General features: G+C 40.2%; 1 protein-coding gene across 8 annotated transcripts in view; it reads right to left on the reverse strand.

Moving 5' to 3' along the window:
- Nucleotides 1–24753, reverse strand: part of samd12 (sterile alpha motif domain containing 12) — a 269788-nt gene that overhangs the window by 53701 nt on the left and 191334 nt on the right. Inside the window, exon 5 of one of the 8 annotated variants that reach the window (XM_060942981.1) lies at nt 11730–11842. The exons of 3 other annotated variants lie outside the window; for them this stretch is intronic. In XM_060942981.1, the coding sequence (XP_060798964.1) occupies nt 11826–11842 (17 nt within the window). In that variant the 3' untranslated portion in view covers nt 11730–11825. Of the gene's footprint in view, nt 1–11729; nt 11843–12449; nt 12931–17239; nt 17628–21718; nt 21783–23839; nt 23868–24753 lie in introns of those variants that run through there. 4 more of the 8 variants (XM_060942978.1, XM_060942977.1, XM_060942982.1 and 1 more) reach the window with 4 other exon arrangements.

The raw sequence follows: 24753 nt of genomic DNA on the forward strand, positions 1-24753 counted from the left end.
ATGAAAGTAAAGGCTTTCTTCTGGCACACCTCTAAATAGTTTGTTGGCATGATGCTGGCAGCTAATTGTAGTTTCGCAGATTTGGTGACCCCAAAACGTTCACATCTTCTGCAAACCTCCAAACTCTGTTATCCACAGAGAATTAAAAAAAAAAAACTTTTCTAATATCATCCTCCTCATTCACCTGCATCCTCTTCCAGGCAGTTTTCTTACAGCTATGTTAAACTTCTTAATTTTTTGCCTCAACAGTAGATATGAGCATTTTTAGGCATGTAGCTATTTTTATAGTCATTTACATTACATTACAGGCATTTAGCAGACACTCTTGTCCAGAGTGACATACAACATACCCAGAGCAGCCTGGTAGGCAGTCAGGGGTTAGGTGCCTTGCTCAAGGGCACTTCAACCACTCCTGCTGGTCCAGGAAATCAAACCAGTGACCTTTTGGTCCCAAAGCGGCTTCTCTAACCATTAGGCCATGGCTTTCCTGTGTTTTTCCCTGTGTCATTTGTGTTTTATTTTATCTTCCCCATATAGATGAAGGATGGAATATGGACTCTCACGCCATATCTATTCCCCATTGAAACATGATACATAACCATAATCAATTATGCCCAAAAAGATACAGATTGGTGTATGAGAGTGTTAGACTGAGAATAATCATATGATTTCACATATACTGTATCTTGTAATTTACAATATTGCTATACAGTGGATCTACAATGCATACAGACCTCTGTTTACATTTTTCCAGACAAAAAACACCCATGGGTGCATTTCACACATTTAGCTAACACCTAGTTGGCAACCCAAATATCTTTCCAAGCTAATAAATGACATTTGTATGTGAGATAATTACCATTAACTTAACACACTGATATCAGACTGAAGATAAATGGCTTAAACTGATTATTGTTACAGGGTACATATGAATATACATGTATGTAAGGGATAATGTACAGTGAGCCAGTCATTATTGCAAAATAATCCCCGAAAGGATGGTGCAGGTGTTGAATCACCCTGAAGGGGTTTATTTTGCGATAATGCCTGTCTCGGTGTACATTATCCCACTTATTACACAGCTACTTAGAAATGAAATCAATAGTTTGACCCAAAATACTGATTTAAAATTGATTTCATTGCTTCCACTATTGACATGGCCCATAGCTACAGTCTGTTATACAGAAATTGAAGACTGCAATTGTCCTACATAATTGAGTATTCAACAAAGCCGTGTAATAATGTAGGTTATGAATCCTCTCAGAAATCCTGCCAGTTCAAAGCTTGCTAGTTAGAATTAACAGTGAAGACGCAACAACAGCATAATGTGAATTCATGGACATCTGGTAAATTTGGACAGTCTTAAAAAAATCTAAGAAATAAGCATTTGTTTTGTTGATTGATATATGAAAGTCAAAACTTGCAGTGGAAGTGGAAATAATTAATAGGAATAATTGAAACATATAATTCTACATTAAATTAAAGGCGTCAACCAAGGAAAGCCCAATGTGACCCAAATGACCAAACACATCAATAAAATAGCTTTCAATCAGTGGTAGAGATATTTATTTGGCATGCTTGCTACTTGTTTTGGCTTGTTCCAGTTAAATCCTTGAATCTTATCTTTGCTCAAACATCTTTTCTCTGTTTTTCATAAGACTATCCTGATCAGCAATATTCCATCACCCGTTGAAGCTACCCTATCACACTCAGACAACTCGACTTCTTGAATCTCATCTTCCAATCATATACCGACACCACGCTCTTAAATGTGGATATATATTCATGTTTGTCTTTCAATAAACTGAGGAACGTCTCTGAAGAGCTGTGCCTGCGTCAGTGACTGTTGCTCCCGGATCGACCCGTGAGCCAGAATCTCCTAGGTGGCAGAGGACTACATTTCTTTATCATACTTTGTCAATTCAACTTTCTTCAGTACAGACAGATCAAAACCCATCAGCCAGTCTGGACAAAAGGGTAAACCATGTTTCTTTAGAATAGGATGTAAACATTTTTTCTTCATACATAGATAGCCAACACCTTGAGGATTTCAGAAACGTATCATGTGTTGGGATGTTTGTTTTATTAATGGCAAGAAAGCTCAGATGAAATGGAAATTCAAAAGGTGAAGTGTTCCAATATATCAGAATTTACGCTATATGCTAATCCTAGGTATGTGCACTTCTCTGAATCTGCCATTAGCTACTCATAGACAGCTTTTCAGCAGAAGAAATGCATCATTTGCAGCGAATAGAGATGAATTGAAACGCTGTGTGATTTTATAAAAGAACATTATTCTGGAATACAAAACGATCAATCTTGCCTCAGCAACTTGACATTCATGGACAGAAAGCATCATTAATCAACGCAAGCCTACTGCTGAGGTACTAAATTCACAAGCCACATACACACCTTTGTTTGACAGGAGACCATTTGTTTTGTAAAATACAGTGAAAATGTTCAGGAGTGCTGTTCTCTTCCCCCTCATGAATATAAAGATCTATTTATTCTGACAATATTTCTGTTTCACTTGCATTACATGTATGAAATTTTCTAAATTAGGCCAGGAATCATGTTAGATCACGCCCACACTTGGTATTTATTTCATCTTTTTAACCTCCATCTAGTGCTAGTATCTTCCCTTCTGCAGGATCCTTCCATGGTCTGCGGTAGACTACACCATTCACACTTCACAGTTTAGACAATGTATTTCAGTCAGACTCTGTTCATGCAATTTCTGGATGCTGTTTTCAGGGAAATGCAGCCAAAGACAGGCCCATCAGCTAGGCTGGCAGGGGATCTTGGTTCAATATCTTTGTCAGATCTATTGTAATTGTGTGGGGAAGTGTGACAGAACCCACTGGTTGGAATATTGCATTGTATTTCCCTGGAGTCTTCCTTTGCCTCCATCGGATTCTCGCTATCAGTCTTCCTGTGAATGTGTCTCTGTCACTGTCTGTTTCACTCTCATCACACTTTTCTGAGAGAAAGAAAGGAATTCAGGACTGAGGAAGGCCAAGAAGAGAGGGTCTGTGTATCATAAAAATATACAGTGGCATGCAAAAGTTTGGGCACCCTTGCTGAAAATGTCGGTTACTGTGAATAGTTAAGTGAGCAGAAGATGAACTGATCATCAAAAGGCATAAGGGTTAAAGATGACACATTTCTTTAATATTTTTTCGCAAGATTACATTTTTATTTCCATCATTTACAGGCATAAAATACCAAAAAATGAAAAGGACCTGAAGCAAAAGTTTGGGCACCTGACATGGTCAGTACTTAGTAACACCCCCTTTGGCAAGTATCACAGCTTGTAAACACTTTTTGTAGCCAGCTAATAACCTGTCAGTTCTTACCTGAAGGATTTTCGCACAGATGTCCTTGCAAAAGGCTTCCAGTTCTACAAGTTTCTTGGGCTGTCTTGCATGCACTGCTCTTTTGAGATCTATCCACAGATTTTCAATGATGTTTAGGTCAGGGGACTGTGAGGGCCAGGGCAAAACCTTCAGCTTGTGCCTCTTGATGTATTCCATTGTAGATTGAGGTGTGTTTGGATCATCGTCTTATTGTAGGACCCATCCTCTTTTTAACTTCAACTTTTTTACAGATGGTGTGATGTTTGCTTCCAGAGTTTGCTGGTATTTATTCGAATCCATGCTTCCCTCGACCAATGAAATGTGCCCTGTGCCACTGGCTGCAACACAACCCCAAAGCATGATCGATCCACACCCATGCTTCAGAGTTGGAGAGGTGTTCTTTTCCTGGAATTTGGCACCCTTTTTTCTTCAAACACACCTTTGCACATTGTGGCCAAAAAGTTCTATTTTTGATTTCATCAGTCCACAGGACTTGTTTCCAAAATGCATCAGGCTTGCTTAGATGTTCATTTGCAAACTTCAGACACTGAATTTTGTGGCTAGGACGCAGGAAAGGTTTTCTTCTGATGACTCTCATGAAGGTCATATTTGTTCAGGTGTCGCTGCATAGTAGAACAGTGCACCACCACTCCAGGGTCTGCTAAATCTTTCTGAAGGTCTTTTGCAGTCAAACAGGGGTTTTTATTTGCCTTTCTATCAATCCAGCGAGCAGTTCTTTCAGAAAGTTTTCTTCATCTTCCAGACCTCACCTTGATCTCCACTGTTTCTGTTAACTGCCATTTCTTAATAACATTACGATCTGAGGAAACAGCTACCTGAAAACCCTTTGCTATGTTCTTGTAGCCTTCTCCTGCTTTGTGAGCATCTATTTTATTTTTTCAGAATGCGAGGGAGTTGCTTAGAGGAGCCCATGGCTGTTGATTTTAGGACAAGTTTGAGGAGTCAGAGAATTTATACAGCTTTGAAATCTGCATCATCTGACCTTTTCTAATGAAGAATTTGAACAACTCTCCAATTGTACAAAACAAAAATAATACACAAATCTTGCATAAAATGCTGAAAAGAAATGTCTCATCTTTACCTTTATGCCTTTTGGTGATCAGTTCATCTTCTGCTCACTTAACTATTCATAGTAACAGACATTTTCAGCAAGGATGCCCAAACTTTTGCATGCCACTGTAGCATGAGGAACATATGTGTCAGCAACCCTTCTGAAAAGAAACACACACATACATACAGTGTCTTGCAAAAGTATTCATCCCCCTTGGTGTATGTCTGGTTTTGCTGCATTATAAGATGGAACTAAAATGGATTTTTGGGAGGGTCAGCACCATTTGATTTGCACAACATGCCTACCGCTTTAAAGGTGCAAATTGTTTTTTATTGCGACACAAACAATAATTAAGATGAATAAACAGAAATCTGGAGTGTGCATAGGTATTCACCCCCTTTCGTATGAAACCCCTAAATAAGAGCTGGTCCAACCAATTCACTTCATAAGTCACATAATTAGTTGATTAAGATCCACCTGTGTGCAATCAAAGTGTCACATGATGTCTGTATAAATCAGGGGTACTCAAATAGAAATGATGAGGGGCCACTTTTTTTTTTCCATTTACTCAAAGGGCCATTTATTGAGAATGTGTATGATACATGCCATAATAATGTAACGCATTTATTTTAACATTTCCTTGTCATTGAACACAACAGTATTAGGGCCTACCTAAAATAAAAATATATTTTTCATTTGGGCATAAATAACTGAATAAAATAAATAAAACAAATAATTAACTGAATAAAACATTACCCTGTTAATAATCCAAAACAAATACCCTTCAAGCTGCCCATTTTCTGTGCTTTGGTTAACAAACTCAAGAACTAACTCACACTCTCAATATTGCTTAATGGGAGAAATGGCCTCGTGTGTCTTTGGCCAATGTTTGGAACCTTGGTTTGAATGGTGTGATAGCTAGGGAGACACACTGATGTGTATGTTCATTAGTGAGCCGGTTGCAATACCGCATTTTTATTTTATTTTTTACATTTTTATTGCCGCGACACTTTCTTGGCAGATTAAACACAAAGGTCGAGTGCTGGACAGTGGAAGAAAGAACGCAAACCTTTCTGTCCATTCTGGTTGGAATTGGCGGTTCTCGCTGTCCAGTTTTCTTTTTGGTGCAAACTTCGAGCATGCCATTGTGGCTACGGGCGGTAAACTGACTGTCTGAAGTTTTGCGAGGGCTTAGATTAGCCTTGCTATTTGTTTATCGTTGCCATGGAGGCAATCCTCACATCTCGTCGCAGCGCGAGGGGCGCTCTTTCAAAATAAGAGCGGACAGTGCGATTGAAAAAAAAAACGAATAATAAAAAAAAAACACACAGAACAGCTCGCGGGCCAGAAATAGACCCCCCGGGGGCCTAAAATGGCCCGGGGGCCGCTATTTGAGTATGGGGGGTATAAATCAACCTGTTCTGGAAGGACCCTGACTCTGCAACACTACTAAGCAAGCAACATGAAAACCAAGGAGCCTCCAAACAGGTCAGAGACAAAGTTGTGGAGAAGTATAGATCAGTGTTGAGTTATAAAAAATATCCCAAACTTTGAATATCCCAGGGAGCACCATTAAATCCGTTATAGCAAAATGGAAAGAATATGGCACCACTACAAACCTGACAAGAGAAGGCCGCCCACCAAAACTCAGACCAGGCAAGGAGGGCATTAATCACAGATGCAACAAAGACACCAACGATAACACTGAAGGAGCTGCAAAGATCCACAGCGGAGATAGGGGTATCTGTCCATAGGCCCACTTTAAGCCGTACACTCCACAGCATGAGGCTTTATGGAAGACTGGCCAGAAAAAAGTCATTGCTTAAGAAAACACCTTTGGAGTTTGCTCAACAGCATGTGGCAGACTCCCCAAACACATGGAAGAAGATTCTCTGGTCAAATGAGACTAAAATTGATCTTTTTGGCCATCGTGGGAAATGCCATGTGTAGCGCAAACCCAACACCCTGAGAACACTATTCCTATAGTGAAGAATGGTGGTGGCAGCATCATGCTGTGGGGGTATTTTTCATCTGCAGGGACAGGAAAGCTGGTCAGGGCTGAAGGAAAGATGGATGGCACTAAATACAGGGCAATTCTGGAAGAAAACCTGTTTGAGTCAGCCAGATGTTTGAGACTGGGATGAAGGTTCATATTCCAGCAGGACAATAACCTAAACATGCTGCTAAAGCTCCACTGGAGTGGTTTAAAGGGAAACATTTAAATGTCTTGGAATGGCCTAGTCAAAGCCCAGACCTCAATCCAGTTGAGAATCTGTGGCATAACTTGAAGATTGCTGGACACCAACGCAACCCATCTAACTTGAAAGAGTTGGAGCAGTTTTGTCTTGAGAAATGGGCAAAAATGCCAGTGGCTAGATGTGCTAAGCTAATAGAAAAATACCCCAAGAGACTTGCAGCTGGAATTGTAGCAAAAGGTGGCTCCACAAAGTATTGACTTTGGGGGGTGAATACCTATGCACACTCCAGATTTCTGTTTTCTTCTTAATTATTGTTTGTGTCACAATGAAACAACAATTTTCGCCTTTAAAGTGGTAGGCATGTTGTGTAACTCAAATGGTGCTAACCCCCCCAAATCCATTTTAATTCCAGTTTGTAATGCAACAAAACAGGACAAACACCAAGGGGGATGAATACTTTTGCAAGACACCGTACATACATACATACCTACCTATGGAGAATATAGAGTAACCAGTTGATCTAATGCACTAATGATCTAGTGCGGAGGTTTTATGTGTAATATGTATCTTATGGCATTTTCAATTCACTGCGGCAGTTTACTGCGGGTGCCAACGACAAACAGAGAAATGCTTCTGTGCATGCGCAGCAGAAAACTCTCATTCAATATTCATGTCAGCTCCAACGTGTGACGTCATGTTGTTTTGACAGCCATGCAATATCATAAATCATATTCAACACTCATTCTCCATTGGGTAGAGTGACATAATACACATATGATAAGCGATATACTAACAATATTGCATGCTATCAAACTAAATGAATGAAACCCACTAGAAGGGAATAGAATACACGTTATTTACCAGCTGGGAGGTCCGTATGGTGAAATACCGTGACCGAGGTCTTGAAAGTACTGAGTGAGGCCCTCTGGGCCGAGGTCAGTATTCAAGGCCGAGGTCACGGTATTTCACCATACAGACCGACCTTAAGCTGGTAAATAATATATTTATTTTTTTCTTTACTAAATTCTAACAGAAAACGAGAGCGGCTGAAAGGGAAAACCGAGCCGAGCCGTCATTTTGAATCCTCATTCACGGCTGTAATGCAAATGGCTTCCCCCTCGGTATACAAGCTCACTTCCATGGCAAGAAAAAAAACTACATTTTGCTGCCTATGTAGTCCCCTAGTTATACAAAATTGAGTCATTCAGGATTTAGCCATGTTTTTGCTCAGTGTTAGCAACAGTTACAGGTTTTTAGCTTTCTCCTGAAATGTTTTATTGTATTCCTTCTTCCTCAGGGTAGTAAAACTCGCTTTCGCTGTGAACACTGTCGTTATCTCTATCCATGATGTAAAATTAATGCTATCATGCTGAGAAATGCTGGCAAAAATTTACAAGCTTTTTGTTAAACATCTTATAAATAAATCTTATAAAAAAGATAAATGTTGACAAAAATTGCTACGTTTGTTGCTGTTGTGAACAAGTGAGTCGCCAGAGGTCCGTAACCGGGGTCTGTAACTGTAGGATACGGACCCGCTCGCCAGCCAATCAGAGCACAGGATTTGATGGAAACCGGACCGCGAAAAAAATAAATGTTTTTATTCCATCAAAAAAGTGTCCTGTATGTATAATAATCACTGATAGTTCACTCCGATGGCGGCACGGTGGTGTAGTGGTTAGCGCTGTCGCCTCACAGCAAGAAGGTCCGGGTTCGAGCCCCGTGGCCAGCGAGGGCCTTTCTGTGTGGAGTTTGCATGTTCTCCCCGTGTCCGTGTGGGTTTCCTCCGGGTGCTCCGGTTTCCCCCACAGTCCAAAGACATGCAGGTTAGGTTAACTGGTGACTCTAAATTGACCGTAGGTGTGAATGTGAGTGTGAATGGTTGTCTGTGTCTATGTGTCAGCCCTGTGATGACCTGGCGACTTGTCCAGGGTGTACCCCGCCTTTCGCCCATAGTCAGCTGGGATAGGCTCCAGCTTGCCTGCGACCCTGTAGAACAGGATAAAGCGGCTAGAGATAATGAGATGAGATGAGTTCACTCCGATGACATCATTCCCAGTGTTTTCCCGCTGACTAGACCCGCGTTGCCAAAAATGGTGAATTGGTTCAAAATTAAAATTCTTTTGATTAACTTACTTATTTTTTTGTGGATGTGTCCATAAAATATAAAGAACATTACACGGTGGCACAAAGGTATGAAGTTTATCTTCTCATGTTGAAAATATTTTTACCCATTCACTTCGCTCACTCGTGAAATATGTTCCACACTCGAAGATAAACTTCGCATCTTCGTGTAACTGTATAACATCCTCATATTATATATACTACACACACACACACACACACACACACACACACACTTATAGAACCTGGAAAACAATATTTAAATTCATATTCAAATTACTTTGCTGTACACACACACGTGCATGAACACACTGGAATACCAAACAAGGCTGTTTGCAGGTCTGTACATCGAATCTTTAAGGGTGCCTTAAATTTCACACTGTTACAAACCCATCCTCTGTTCCTTTTCAGAGAAATAACAAACCTTTTAAAAACCTTACTGCATTCCTGCCAGTTTGGGAGCCTAACCGTTTCATAATTAGATGTGGGAATAAAGATAACAACCGTGGAGGATTTTACAAGTTGGATTTCTGGTTTTGAGACCATTGTATCATCCAAATTGTACATAAACAGCACAAACGCATCATGCTAGACAAAAAAAAAAAAAAAGTGCAAGATAGGAGACGCATGTTACTGGTTTTCGCATTGGTATTAGCAGTACACGGTTTGTTAAAATAAAAATTTGTTTCTTCCTCAGAATATGACATACTGTAAACATGAGACAAAACGTTGCCATTGCATACGAAGATGAATTTGCTGCTCATATCTTGTATCGTGATATTTCTATTGAATGTTCATTAAGATCTTTACATTTTCATACAGGGTGGAACGGTGGTGGTTAGCACTGTCGCCTCACAGCAAGAAGGTCCGGGTTCGAGCCCCGTGGCTGACGAGGGCCTTTCTGTGCGGAGTTTGCATGTTCTCCCCGTGTCCGCGTGGGTTTCCTCCGGGTGCTCCGGTTTCCCCCACAGTCCAAAGACATGCAGGTTAGGTTAACTGGTGACTCTAAATTGACCGTAGGTGTGAATGTGAGTGTGAATGGTTGTCTGTGTCTATGTGTCAGCCCTGTGATGACCTGGCGACTTGTCCAGGATGTACCCCGCCTTTCGCCCGTAGTCAGCTGGGATAGGCTCCAGCTTGCCTGCGACCCTGTAGAACAGGATAAAGCGGCTAGAGATAATGAGATGAGATGAGACATTTTCATACACACAACAAGGCAGCAGCACAAATGGCACACAGCACACAATAAAATGATTGAGAAACATGAGTGATGTGCTGGCAGAAATCAATTTTGAAGGGATGAGGAAATATACAAAATAAAATCACAACTGTATTTCTCATCTGTACAATTAAATTGGTAAGTGTGACATATTCGTACTACAACTGTCTCCTTGCTGGCCTTCCAGCTTCTGCAATCAGACCCCTGCAGCTCATCCAGAATGCTGCAGCTTGCCTGGTCTACAACCTCCCTCGTTCTTCCCATGTCACCCCTCTGCTTGCTGACCTGCACTGGCTACCTATCGCAGCTTGCATCAAATTTAAGACATTGGTGCTGGCTTACCAGGTTCTCAACGGGTTAGGGCCAGCATACCTCCAGTGTCTGTTCGGCTCCTGCACGCCAGCCAGATCCCTATACTCCGCTAGTACTGGTCACTTGGCCCCTCCTCCTCTCCGCTCCTGCCCAGCCCGCTCAAGACTACTCTCTGACCTGGTTCCCCAATTGTTAGGTTCACCCAGTCTGAACGGTCCTTATTTCTCGAGACCCCAATGCCTTTGTGCCCCCACGGATCCGGGACGGAGACACCGCGAAAGAAACAGACCAGGAAAACCAGAGATATGGTTTCACAGCCAGTTTATTCACAGTTCCCTCGTCAAAGATGGAGAATTCACAGAAACTTTTTATACATTTTGTTTATCTCTCTGAAGGCAGAGTGTGGGTGTGTGTGTCTGTGTGCGAATCACTGGAGACCTTGGCTCTATGTGTGTGCGTGAATAGGAGTGGGTGTGTGTGTTATGTGTGTGCGTCGTAGGAATGTGGCATAGGAATGTGTGTAGGATGATCTGGAGCAGGTCAAATAATCTCCATCAGTGTGTGTGTATAAATCTTGAATCAATCATAATAACATATTTCTGATCATATGACATGATAGCAAGGTACAGACAGATTTTAAAGGTCTTTGCTTACGTACACCCCTTCAGGTCAGATCTAACATAGGGCAATATGTACTTAAGATGGTGATGGAATTTTTAAACACAGATAATATATCTAGTCTACGAAGTCTTAGTCAAAGAAGGTCAAAATACATCAGAAATTAATGCCAAATTAAACAGAAATAGTTTAAAGGATTTAAAAGCTAAAGGATGAAAAGCTAAAATATTAAAATCATAATTTCTTAACACATGAATGTGTGCTAAATCAGCCAATTACATCTTGATTTCATCAATATGTAGTAAGACAATCATAAGCAAAATAACAAATAAGTCTTTAACAATTTTAAACAAAGATATGTTAAAAGTAAACAAAAATAAGAATAAACTTAAACAAAGAAAGTCATACGAAACATAAAAAAAAATAAGAATATGTCTGGCAAACCAAAGAAATGAGGAAGGTCAAACAGGATTCAGGATTAGAATCATAAAGTCATAACAATCCTAAATTATATTCTGTAATTGAGCAATTCCAGCATTATGGACGTGACACTTGAACTCAAAATGGCAACAAATGACCCAGTGCATGTTTTATTGTCTCCCAGTATTTAAACAGGTGTTGCATATTTTAAAGCTGTACCATACTGGAGAAGTGATAGAACAAGAACAATTCCCATAGTACATCTAGGGCATGCCAGAAAATGCCAATAAAAGATGCGTTATGGATGTGACAGAAAAAGTATCACTTTTCTTGGGTGACTGTACGTTTTTATCAAACTCTGTGAAATTGTAAACCTAATGTCGAAATGGAGATATCCATTTAATAGAGGGGTCCAAGGTGAATATTAAAAAATCTTTGTTTAAAATATTTTGTATTTCATGCAGAGTTTCGGAAGGAAAAGTCAGCATTATGGATGTGACGAAATTCCGTTATGGATGTGACGCGTCTGAAATAGACATGGCATATGTTTAGAAAATCAGCAATTTAACCCCCATAACCCTTTGAAAAACTCTCTAAATATCAGCTAAAACTATCAAAGTTCTTAAATAATATTTAGGATGGCTATTGTTTTGCTGTTTTGTGGATTTTAGCATACATTTCTGTGGCTTGTGGCAATAATATAGAATTGTACATGATCAAAGTTGATTTTAGCTTGGGTTTTACATTATAAGAAAGAAAGACTGACATATTAAGGCAAAGGGAACAATTCTTGTGACAAATTGGTTCAACTTATTCACATCTGTAAAATACAGGCCTAGGTGATATCTCCGGGAGTGGTTTTGATGTATTACATGTTGCTTTATTTTTGCATGGTGAGGTTGACATTTACATGGAATTGCCCAATTATAAAACTAACTTAAAACTATAAAACTAACATTAATCACTAAAATGCATCTTAGACCTAACAATTAAATCTAAATCAATGCCATAGTATATGCAAGAGTCCAAAATAATAAAGGATCTTAACACTTTGTGCAGAAATAAGGCTACCATTACATCCAACATTCAATCATTTCAACTTCAGATTCAACATTAAAGAAACTGGTTAACTCTAACACTCTTAAATCACAATCCTAGCTATAAAACTAACTTAAATCATGGCTTTAAGTTTAATTTTTATTCCCAAATACATGTTAGCTATGCAGCTGTGCGGGTGTGTGTGGGTTGATCTGACATCATTGCAGACCTTGGCACTATCCAGACATATCTCTGATCAATAATACACATTTCATATCAAAATAAGCAAAATGTTCCCAAACAATGTCCAGCCGAGACAGAAGGTCATTTCAACTAAGAATATAATTTTGACACAAAAATAAATTGCTGGCTTCTTGGTCAAGAATTACAATTATAATAAAACCTAACACCGTTGGTAGAATAACTTTCCCATTGAGGTCAGAACTGCCAACTCTGTGACCACCTTCAAGTGCAGACTGAAGACTCACCTCTTCAGGCTGCTCCTCTCCCCTTCTTCCCTGTCCACTGTGTAACTGCGTTTCAGTCTAGACCAACCCAGGCTGTGTACGGTCTCGCCTGGGGTTAGCTGTTTTGAGTTCTTTAGTTATACTTTATATGGTTGGTTTGTTTCTTTGGCTGTTTGAGTTTTGGTACTTCAGCAGAATATTACACTAGGTATTGCTGTCACTTGTTCAGTTGGCACTAGACCTTTCTTGTCTAGAAGTTCAGCACCTTGTGTACCTGACCTTTGCACTGGTTGTACGTTGCTCTGGATGACCGTGTCTGCTAAATGCCATGTAATGTAATGTAATTCATACATTCTGGTGGAGGTCAGACAGCAGTAAGAGCAGTGATGACATCAATTAATTATTTAGCCTCATTATTTGACATGCAACCTACCATCAAAAAAACATTTTTAATAACGTTGCCATGAAATACACTTATGATAGTAAAAGAGATAAAAATACAGTAACATGTAAATAAAAGGGAAAAATTACATCTTGTATTATAAATCCTGATCTACGTTTCTGACAATACGATGTATTGATACTGCAGGGGTTCAATTTGTTATCATTACAAAATGAATGTATTGAAATATAATAATTTATTTGTGTCAGTATTGTCTTGTGAAGACTGTATCAGGATATAGTATAGTGGCTTTAGTGTATTGTCTCATGCCTATACTGCATATTGCAATAACGATATTTTAACCTTGCTATTTTCTTCAATATATACTTGTACCTTCTGTAACGTACTCTTGCTTGCACTACCTCACTGCACTCTGTGTACAGTGACTGTGTCGTGTATATTTTTAGTATATTCTGTATTATCTGTAAATATCCTGCATATTGTCTGTATATTATGGACTGTTTATATTGTTGATAGCATACATATTTATCATGTATATTATTGATATTACATATATTATAGATATTTTTATTATTGATGGATATTGTACAACAGACATTTTAGACATATTGTATATAATAGTTTTGTATTTTATGTATATTATGTGTATTGTATATAATAATTATAGTAGATTACATATTTCAATAATACTGGCTGGCATTGAGTGGTATATCAGATATATTCCATTCAGCTAGCATGATACTGAACGAGTTGAAGACAAGTTCAATAACATGCTAGCTGAATGGAGTATATCTGATAGACCTTGAAAAAAAGACAGCCAATATTATTATTATAATACATACACATTCCTTTTGGGTGTTCAATGCCTCTTTCTCTTTCAAAATTCTCTCAAAATTTTCTGTATTTAACAAGGCAAACCTGGCGGCCATGTTTGTTTACAAATTGTCACAGTCACTCGCTAGTGCAGAAGTTTTGCATCTCCGACGTGTGACGTCATTTTGTCTCAACAACCACGCAATATTGTAAACCATATTCAACATTCATTCTCCATTTGGTAGAGTGATGTAATACATATAGGATAAGCTGTATGCTAACAATATTGCATGCTATCAAACCAAACGAATGAAACCCACTAGAAGGGAATAGAGCATGTTTTTATTCCATCCAAAAGTGTCCTGTATGTATAATAATTATTTATATTGTGTAATGTCTATATTGTCCATATTGTAAAAAAAAAAAAAATATATATATATATATATATATATATATATATATATATATACACACACACACACAGTATATATATATATATATATATATATATATATATATATATATATATACATACACATACTTACACATACAGTAGTGTGCAAAAGTCTTTGGCACATGTAAAGAAATGCTGAAATGAAATGAAATATTTCAACATTAAAAAAATACTATAAACAGCAGTAAGCCATAATAAATGAAACAAAGTCCACAAAGTGGTGTGAGATGACCCTTTGCTTAAAAAAAAAAAAAAAAAAGTCTCCAGTACGATGAGTGCAGTTTTATGCAGAAATGAGCCGTAGGTTTTACTGAGCATCTTCCAGAACCAGCCACAGTTCTTCTGGACACTTTGACTGTCACACTCGCGTCTTCATTTTGCACCAAAACCCAGCAGCCTTCATTATGTTTTCTTTTTCAATCTGAAAAGTGCTCCCTTATGTAATAAGCTGCTCAGATACAAGCATTTTTTCTGTAACATTTAATTTTGTGCTGGAAAACGAACGTTTGGACTCTAAAATGTTTTTGTACTGACTCGATAATGTAGAAGTCATAAAATAGAAATCTATAACAAAGTTTGTATGGAAAAAATACAGGGTGCCTGAGACTTTTGCACAGTACTATATTCATTCTTTTTTCTTTTTGCTATTTCCCCTGTTCTGTATCGCTAGAGAGACACCAGCTGCCAGAACCAAATTCCTTGTGTGTGTCAACATACTTGGCCAATAAACATGATTCTGATTTTATATTGCAATGCCCATGAAATGATGCATCCCCTAAATCTGGTTCACTGGTTTCAGACCGGGGCATTTTTGATTTTGCAGCCACACTAATTTTGCCATTAAAGAACCAGCTTTTCTGGAGAGGAAAAGGGAGGTTCAAAATTAGGGACCATTGATGTCACCATGACAGTAAGGGGCCTATCTGCCTCCTCTTGTTAGACATGCACTCGCTTTTATACTTGGTCTCCAGTCAGCTGAAACATGTTATCTATTCATCCTGTTGTGGCAGAGCCATTCTCCTATATGCCGTGTTATTAACCACAGGCCCGTTTCGGTCAGTGGGATTAAGTGGAACTAATTTGTCAAACATTAACAAAAGTTGTGCAGGAATGCAGGCAGCTGAATATTTCACGCTGTAGCAGTGATGTGTGTTGTGTGTTGTAAGTTGCAAACCCGGACACTTCTTTGAAGTGGACTGGGCCTCTATAGTGAGAACAGGACAGAACAGGGATGACTGACCTATCGTCAGTAAAGATCTAAAGGTCTCCGGGTGGTTCACCCACAGCCCATCTGCTACTTGGTTTGGAGACGTTCTATCCAACCACAACTGCATCTCCTGCTCCTGCAAGCAACCTTAGTACTGACAGCATACCTTTGGCTAATGAATACAATACTAAAAATGAGATGATACACAAGCCTTGCAAGCTCAGGACGTCTTGAGATAAGAGGCAGAAGATGACAAATGGCCTCGTAACACAGTACTGCAGAACTAAGCTGGCCTGAGGCCATCCTGCCAAAAGAAACATCTATTGTAGAACAACGTGAATACCTGGTGCTTAAAAGCTGAAAAATGGAGCAGGCCACATAAGCGTGCATTTGCTGATGGAACTCCTAATTAAGACAAAGTGGGCCACAAATCCGCCTGACATTTCGCCAGCACCGGAGGGGTCTGACTGTCGGCACGGAAACACAGATATCGTGCCAATGACATCCCCCAATAGAGACTTGTCCCTGGACATGCAATCAGTTTTCATGATCTTTGGCTATGTAAATAATTAAGCCTATCCAAGGGGGATATTCTTATAAATCCATGTAATAATCTTTTTGGCCCAAGGCAAGTTTGTGTAAATGTGACTAAAACACAGGAAAATAATCCATATATAATAATATTCCAATAAATAATTAAATAATATTGGCTGGTGTTGAGTGGTATATTAGATATATTCCATTCAGCTAGCATGATATTGAACACGTTGAAGATGAGTTCAATATCATGCTACCTGAATGGAATATATCTGATATACCATGAAAAAAAAGCCAGTCAATATTATTATTATTATTATTATATATACACACTCCTTTCAGGTGTTCAACACATCTTTCTCTTTCAAAATTCTCTGAAAATCTTCTGTATTTAATGAAGCAAACCTGGCAGCCATGTTTGTTTACAAATTGTCACAGTCGCTCGCTAGCTTTGAAATTTTATGTCTCCGAAGTGTGATGTCATGTTCTCTTGACAACCATGCAATATCCATCCATCCATCCATTATCCGTAACCGCTTATCCTGTGCAGGGTTGCGGGCAAGTTGGAGTCTATCCCAGCTGACTATGGGCGAGAGGCGGGATACACCCTGGACAGGTCGCCAGATCATTGCAGGCTTGATACATAGACAAACAACTATTCATTCACACCTACGGTCAATTTAGAGTCACCAGTTAACCTAACCTGCATGTCTTTGGACTGTGGGGGAAACCGGAGCACCCGGAGGAAACTCACGCGGACACGGGGAAAACATGAAAACTCTACATAGAAAGGCCCTTGTCGGCTGCTGGGCTTGAACCCAGGACCTTCGTGCTGTGAGGTGACAGTGCTAACCACTACACCACCGTACTGCCCCCATGCAATATTGTAAACCATATTCAACGTTCATTCTCCATTGGGTAGAGTGATGTAATACACGTAGGATAAGCGATATGCTAACAATATTGCATGCTATCAAACCAAATCAATGAAACCTGCTAGAAGGGAATAGAACATAGTTTTATTCCATCGTAAAAGTGTCCTGTATGTATAATTTTTCATATGTAATCTCTGTTTCGTAAATGCTGTGTATATAAGTGCAACATGGAACATTTTTCAGAAGCAGAGATACTGCAAAAGATGGCATAAGAGAACAAGAGAAAAAAATCTTTATCTCAGAAGGAATGCTGGAATCAGCTCGAGGATCAGTGCAGCAGGGTCAGAGTCAGAGATCAGAGGAGGTTTTAGTCTGCCCTTATCACCACAGCAGTGCACACAGGGTGAAAGAGTGAAGGATGGAGGACAGATTGGGTGTATCAGCACGGAGGTGATCAGGCCCATCTGTGTGATGTGGCTCCAGACTGAACAGACGGCTGAGATTTCTCCCATGCTGCCTGGAGAGACAAATAAATATCCTACTTACTGTGGACCATTGCACTGCTATGTTGGAAACTGGGCTTTGCGGCCATCTGATAGCATTATCTAACTGTTAGAAAGGTGTAGGAATACTCCAAAGGACTTGACAAAGACCACCCAGATACATGCTTGACATCAGGGGCAATGACAGCTGTAGCCAGGTCCTGCTAATTTCAAAATCTTGCCTTACAATGAATGTTGCCAAATCGTCGTCTCCCCCCCTTACAGAGGCAGATTTCCAAGATGTGATGACTCAGAGTGGGTGTGAGAGAAAAAGACTGCATGGGAGATTGAATGGTTACGGGGCAAAAGGAAGGGTGACTGCTCCATTGAATTTACATTCAGATTTCTGTTATGAATCATCGCCCTGAGCAGAACAAATGACTATAAATGGCACCATTACGATAAACCAAATGAAAGAACCGTACACATCTACACACAGGTAGTGTAATTATGTAAATGCATGCAGTAAATACATATGAGCAGAGTTTTCTCCATAACTGATTTGCTAGAGCTGTTTTTTTTTTAAATAGCTCGAGGACTCACCGCTGACCTGCTTTAAGAGGGGGGGTGTTGTGGGAAGGATGAGCAGGCGTGGTGCAGGTGGATAGATCTGATTTGTCAGGATGGTGACATGCCCGCCATGACTCCTTAAATCATGCAACTTAATTACAAATAGCCTGTGTCCCAGGGAGACAGCACGCCTCCTCCTTCCAACATCCAGATTACAGAAAAAAAAAAACCACACACACACTACACTTTCCCCTCACCAGTATCTATAATCAAGCATAAAATGATGGCACTAACTAAGACTCGGAGAGCACAGACCTCCACCAAGGACTATCACTCTATAATATGCAAATCTGCAACCAAAGCCACTTTATATATCTCGATATATTTCCAAAAATATTACACTCATATGCCTACATGTGTATCCCAGCGCATTACTAGTACCCATGAATGTGGATTGTGAAATGAAATCATCATATTTCTACATTGGTTATGTTTTGTCACGACTGATCTGTACTGACATCGACCAGATTGTAGGATGTACGTTAAACGCTGTATCTTGCAATGTTAGCAAAAGCGAAAATAAATTTGTGGAGCTGTTCCACGACTTGGATCTGACACCAAGTTTCATAGAAATCGTATGGTATGCAGGGCTCAAAATTAATATATTTTTTTCACCAACCAGCTGGACTGGTTACCTTCCAAAGTAACTAGCCAAACAGAAAATCAACTCGCCAAAATTTGTTCATGTATGAATTTTACTTCTGTCAAAAATAACACAAAAGAGAGTAGTTACCATTGTTCATGACTAATGTGCATTTATTTCAAGACCCGAGTATTTTGATACTGTTGTTAAATACATAAATGAGAACAACATAGAGCACCATAATCCCAAAAAATCCAAAAAAATGCCAGATGACTGACCCCTTACTAGTTCTTTTAGGAACCAATTCGTCCGCTTCCATTTTTAATTTGTCGATGAAATTGACAGAGCTTACTCGGTAGCCTATACAGCACCAGCGATTGCACGAACTGAGTCAGCGCTGTAAACCGAAACTGGAAAATCTTCCCGCAAGTTCCTTTCAGCACCTAGATGTCGCCCGGGATTGGTTGGCGAGTGCGTGACGTTATTGTTTTTTTTTTTTTTCCCTTAGGCAGCCTCTCAAGTTACTGCCTGAGGGACAGGGAGAAAACCACCGGAAAATGTTTTAAACAAACGCAACAAACACGAAACAAACGCAAGTCGGCAGATGACCATAAAATACTCGATAGTTACGATATAATAATTTTATGTATCTCACACAGAATTTTCGGAGATATATCGAGTATATTCGATATATCGCACAGCCCTAGTCTGAATCTTCGCTTCATATATATTTTTTATTTTCAACTAGCCAGCCAGGCTGCCTAGTGACAGGAATTACCCGCCAAATGACAAATTAAGTCGCCTCGGGCGACCGGACCACCGCGAATTTCAAGCCCTGGTTTGTTTTGCGCAATCTTGCTTAGGTTATGGGCACACTACAGCTCGCGATGCTTTGCGATGGGTTATCGATGAAAATGAGGTGTTTGGTAGCGATGCTTCCCCGAGCTTTGGGAAATATTCCCAAACTTATCTGCGAGTATTTGCTGCTTAGTTTGCTGACAAAAACATCGCCACCAAATTTCAATGCATGCATTGAAATTTTTTTACAAAGTTTTTGGCTACTGATGAAGTGGAGACACAGCAAAAAACAACTTGCAAAGCTTGGAGAATATTCACCGTGCATCACACGATTGGTGGTGATGTTACCAATTTTTCATCGCCAAGTATTCACAAACCTGTTGCGAGCTGTAGTGTGACCAGGGCGGCACGGTAGTGGTTAGCACTGTCGCCTCATAGCAGGAAGGTTCTGGGTTCGAGCCCAGTGGCCGACGGGGGCCTTTCTGTGTGGAGTTTGCATGTTCTCCCAGTGTCTGCATGGGTTTCCTCCGGGTAGTCCGGTTTTCTCTAGAGTCTAAAAACATGCGGCTAGGTTAACATGGTGCGGCCTTAGGCTGAGGTTGGGCTGAAGTGCCTGTGAGCAAGGCACCTAACCTCCAACTGCTCCCTGGGTGCTGTAGCATAGCTGCCCACTGCTCTGGGTATGTGTGTGCACTAATTGCTCACTTGTGTGTGTTCACTGTTTCAGGTGGGTTAAATGCAGAGGAGGAATTTCACTGTGCTTGAGTCTGGGTGTGATAAATAAAGTCTTCTTCTTCTTAAAAACAAAACGTAACCTCCTTGGCAGAGGTCACGAAAGTCTCACGTGGTCAGACAGACCATGCAAAATCAAGGCATGATAAAAATTCTGTGTTTAGTGGATATCTGTTGTAAACTGTACAATTGTTTCAGCCCTCCAGATTATTAGCCCGTGTGCTCCCAGCATGCTCGTGTGCCAGCCACCTTTAGAGGAGCACTTGTTTAAGTGACTGCACTGATAATACTCAATTTCAGCTCAGCACATTGTTTCCAAAAGCAGTCTAAACAGCTTTCGTTCTAAAACTAAAGTACTAAATGAGACTACAGACATCCCAAGTCTCCCGGAAGTTCCAGGAGTCTCCCGCATATTGATAGCGGCTCCCTGATGCCCGCAAATTACATACAATCTCACAGAACCTAGAGCAAGCTTCATCCCGAACCGACCAGATGCAAACTTGTGTACGTCACAATAACAGGCCCACGCAGCCTGTGGTGTGGTGGCACACTATTGAGTAGGGTAGAGTGCGGTTTAGGATGCGGCCAATTTCACAATGCGTGTTTCCGGTTTAAGAAAAAAAAACAAAAAACCCAAGTGCACCCGCATGCCCTCTGGTGGTTCATGTGTGTGTGTGCACGCGCTTGCAATGTGGCGGTGACGGTGCGTGAGACATGTTTTCTCCTGCCTCTGTGTGCGCTGTTTGGTCAAAGCAGTGGAGAGGAGAAGAGATGAACCGGCCGCCATCTTCCGCGCGCTTCTCCCTCTAACGATGATTTGGTCAGTCAGTACATAGGAGCAGGAGTGCCATGGCAGAGGCAAAGTGCCCCAAGAAACGAAAATATAAGACACATTTTACATCAGACTACACAAAAGTGTACCCTTGTCTGATAAGAGTAAGGAATACTCTGGGTGTCCAGATTCCATCAGTAAGGAGCTTAATATATGGCACATTGTAGTTATCATAGTTTATGGGTTGGGGGCAGCTAAGTCCCCAAGTCAGGGTGTCAGCTATGAATCTGAGTGAACTGAGTGAATTCAGGTATTGTTCATTTCCAAAAGGCCACCCCAAAATCCACCAGAATGCAGGAAATCACATCAACCAGATCAAAAATTTTCTGGGGGAGTACCACCATACAATGTATTTGTCCCCCCCCCCAAAAAAAAAAAAAAAAAAACTCCCCAAATTTCCCCCCCCAAAGTTGGGGGACCTCCCTGAAATGAATTTTGTCAGGTTGGGATGTCTGAGATTAGCCTGTTGAAAATAGGTGCAGGAACGATTTCATTGCACCTGTCTACTTCCTGAATGCTCTCTCTGTCCTATGCATCTGTAAAGTTATTCCTGAGACTTTTCACCACTGGTCACGTGATGTGACTTGACATCTGGCGGGTTTCATTTTACAGAATCTGAAAAAGATCACACACTAACTGTTGAAAAAAAAAAGCTTGTTATATAGTACACATAACACATCTCATAACCGACATGCAAACATACAGAAAATGTTTTACAAATCCAAGACAAATGAGCTAATAAACAAAAAGCAAGTATTTTGTGTACAGGTATGTAAACACTTATGCCTTCAAGGACCTTCATGTATAGTATCTCATTTATTATAAAAATCATAAGGATATGTATTCCCAGAATGTATGAAAATAGCATTTTTTTTTTTTACGGGAAGCTCTGCTAAATTGCTATGTCCCTAAACATGCACATTCACCTCCAGTTAGAAATAAAAGTTCAGTTTTGAAAATGAAATCAGTAATTTACTCTTCTTACAGTGGTGCTTGAAAGTTTGTGAACCCTTTAGAATTTTCTATATTTCTGCATAAATATGACCTAAAACATCATCAGATTTTCACACAAGTCCTAAAAGTAGACAAAGAGAACCCAGTTAAACAAATGAGACAAAAATATTATACTTGGTCATTTATTTATTGAGGAAAATTATCCAATATTACATATCTGTGAGTGGCAAAAGTATGTGAACCTCTAGGATTAGCAGCTAATTTGAAGGTGAAATTAGAGTCAGGTGTTTTCAATCAATGGGATGACAATCAGGTGTGAGTGGGCACCCTGTTTTATTTAAAGAACAGGGATCTATCAAAGTCTGATCTTCACAACACATGTTTGTGGAAGTGTATCATGGCACGAACAAAGGAGATTTCTGAGGACCTCAGAAAAAGCGTTGTTGTTGCTCATCAGGCTGGAAAAGGTGACAAAACCATCTCTAAAGAGTTTGGACTCCACCAATCCACAGTCAGACAGATTGTGTACAAATGGAGGAAATTCAAGACCATTGTTACCCTCCCCAGGAGTGGTCGACCAACAAAGATCACTCCAAGAGCAAGGCGTGTAATAGTCGGCGAGGTCACAAAGGACCCCAGGGTAACTTCTAAGCAACTGAAGGCCTCTCTCACATTGGCTAATGGTCATGTTCGTGAGTCCACCATCAGGAGAACACTGAACAACAATGGTGTGCATGGCAGGGGTGCAAGGAGAACGCCACTGCTCTCCAAAAAGAACATTGCTGCTCGTCTGCAGTTTGGTAAAGATCATGTGGACAAGCCAGAAGGCTATTGGAAAAATGTTTTGTGGACGGATGAGACCAAAATAGAACTTTTTGGTTTAAATGAGAAGCGTTATGTTTGGAGAAAGGAAAACACTGCATTCCAGCATAAGAACCTTATCCCATCTGTGAAACATGGTGGTGGTAGTATCATGGTTTGGGTCCGTTTTGCTGCATCTGGGCCAGGACGGCTTGCCATCATTGATGGAACAATGAATTCTGAAATATACCAGCGAATTCTAAAGGAAAACGTCAGGACATTTGTCCATGACCTGAATCTCAAGAGAAGGTGGGTCATGCAGCAAGACAACGACCCTAAGCACACAAGTCGTTCTACCAAAGAATGGTTAAAGAAGAATAAAGTTAATGTTTTGGAATGGCCACATCAAAGTCCTGACCTTAATCCAATCGAAATGTTGTGGAAGGACCTGAAGCGAGCAGTTCATGTGAGGAAACCCACCAACATCCCAGAGTTGAAGCTGTTCTGTACGGAGGAACGGGCTAAAATTCCTCCAAGCCAGTGTGCAGGACTGATCAACAGTTACCGGAAACGTTTAGCTGCAGTTATTGCTGCACAAGGGGGTCACACCAGACACTGACAGCAAAGGTTCACATACTTTTGCCACTCACAGATATGTAATGCTGGATCATTTTCCTCAATAAATAAATGACCAAGTATAATATTTTTGTCTCATTTGTTTAACTGGGTTCTCTTTATCTACTTTTAGGACTTGTGTGAAAATCTGATGATGTTTTACAGTAGGTCCTATTTATGCAGAAATATAGAAAATCCTAAAGGGTTCACAAACTTTCAAGCACCACTGTATCTTCCAGGACCTTAATGTAAGTTTTTATCATGTATTTGAATGCATCATTTATCTTGTATCATGAATGTATTTGTGTCCAAATTCTTCTTGTCAGTTAGCTGAAAAAACAAACAAACAAAAACAAACCGAGTCTGCTGATTTCAAATGAAAAAAAAAAATATATATATATATATATATATATATATATATATATATATATATATCATCTCATCTCATTATCTCTAGCCGCTTTATCTTGTTCTACAGGGTCGCAGGCAAGCTGGAGCCTATCCCAGCTGACTACGGGCGAAAGGCGGGGTACACTCTGGACAAGTCGCCAGGTCATCACAGGGCTGACACATAGACACAGACAACCATTCACACCTACGGTCAATTTAGAGTCACCAGTTAACCTAACCTGCATGTCTTTGGACTGTGGGGGAAACCGGAGCACCCGGAGGAAACCCACGCGGACACGGGGAGAACATGCAAACTCTGCACAGAAAGGCCCTCATCGGCCACAGGGCTCGAACCCGGACCTTCTTGCTGTGAGGCGACAGCGCTAACCACTACACCACCGTGCCGCCCATATATCAACAACAGACATTGTCAGTAAGCAGCTTTACAGAAGTCCAGATGTAGATTATACAGTACTGTGTAAGTGTCTTTGGCACATGTAACAAAACACTGTTGAGCAAAGATGCCTTCAAAAATAATGAAATTAAAAGTTTCTACGTTTAAAAAAGTACTATAAAGGAGTAGTAAACTGTAATAAATGAAACAGTCAGTATTTGGTGTGAGACGACCCTTTGCTTAAAAAAAAAAAAATAGTAGTCTCAGGTACAGTGAGTGCAGTTTGATAAGGAAATGAGCTGTAGGTTTTACTGAGCATCTTCCAGAACCAGCCACAGTTCTTCTGGACACTTTGACTGTCACACTCGCGTCTTCATTTTGCACCAAAACCCAGCAGCCTTCATTATGTTTTTTTGTCTCTTACATACGGTA

This window comes from Neoarius graeffei, chromosome 16, assembly GCF_027579695.1.
Source record: "Neoarius graeffei isolate fNeoGra1 chromosome 16, fNeoGra1.pri, whole genome shotgun sequence".
Lineage (NCBI taxonomy): Eukaryota > Metazoa > Chordata > Actinopteri > Siluriformes > Ariidae > Neoarius > Neoarius graeffei.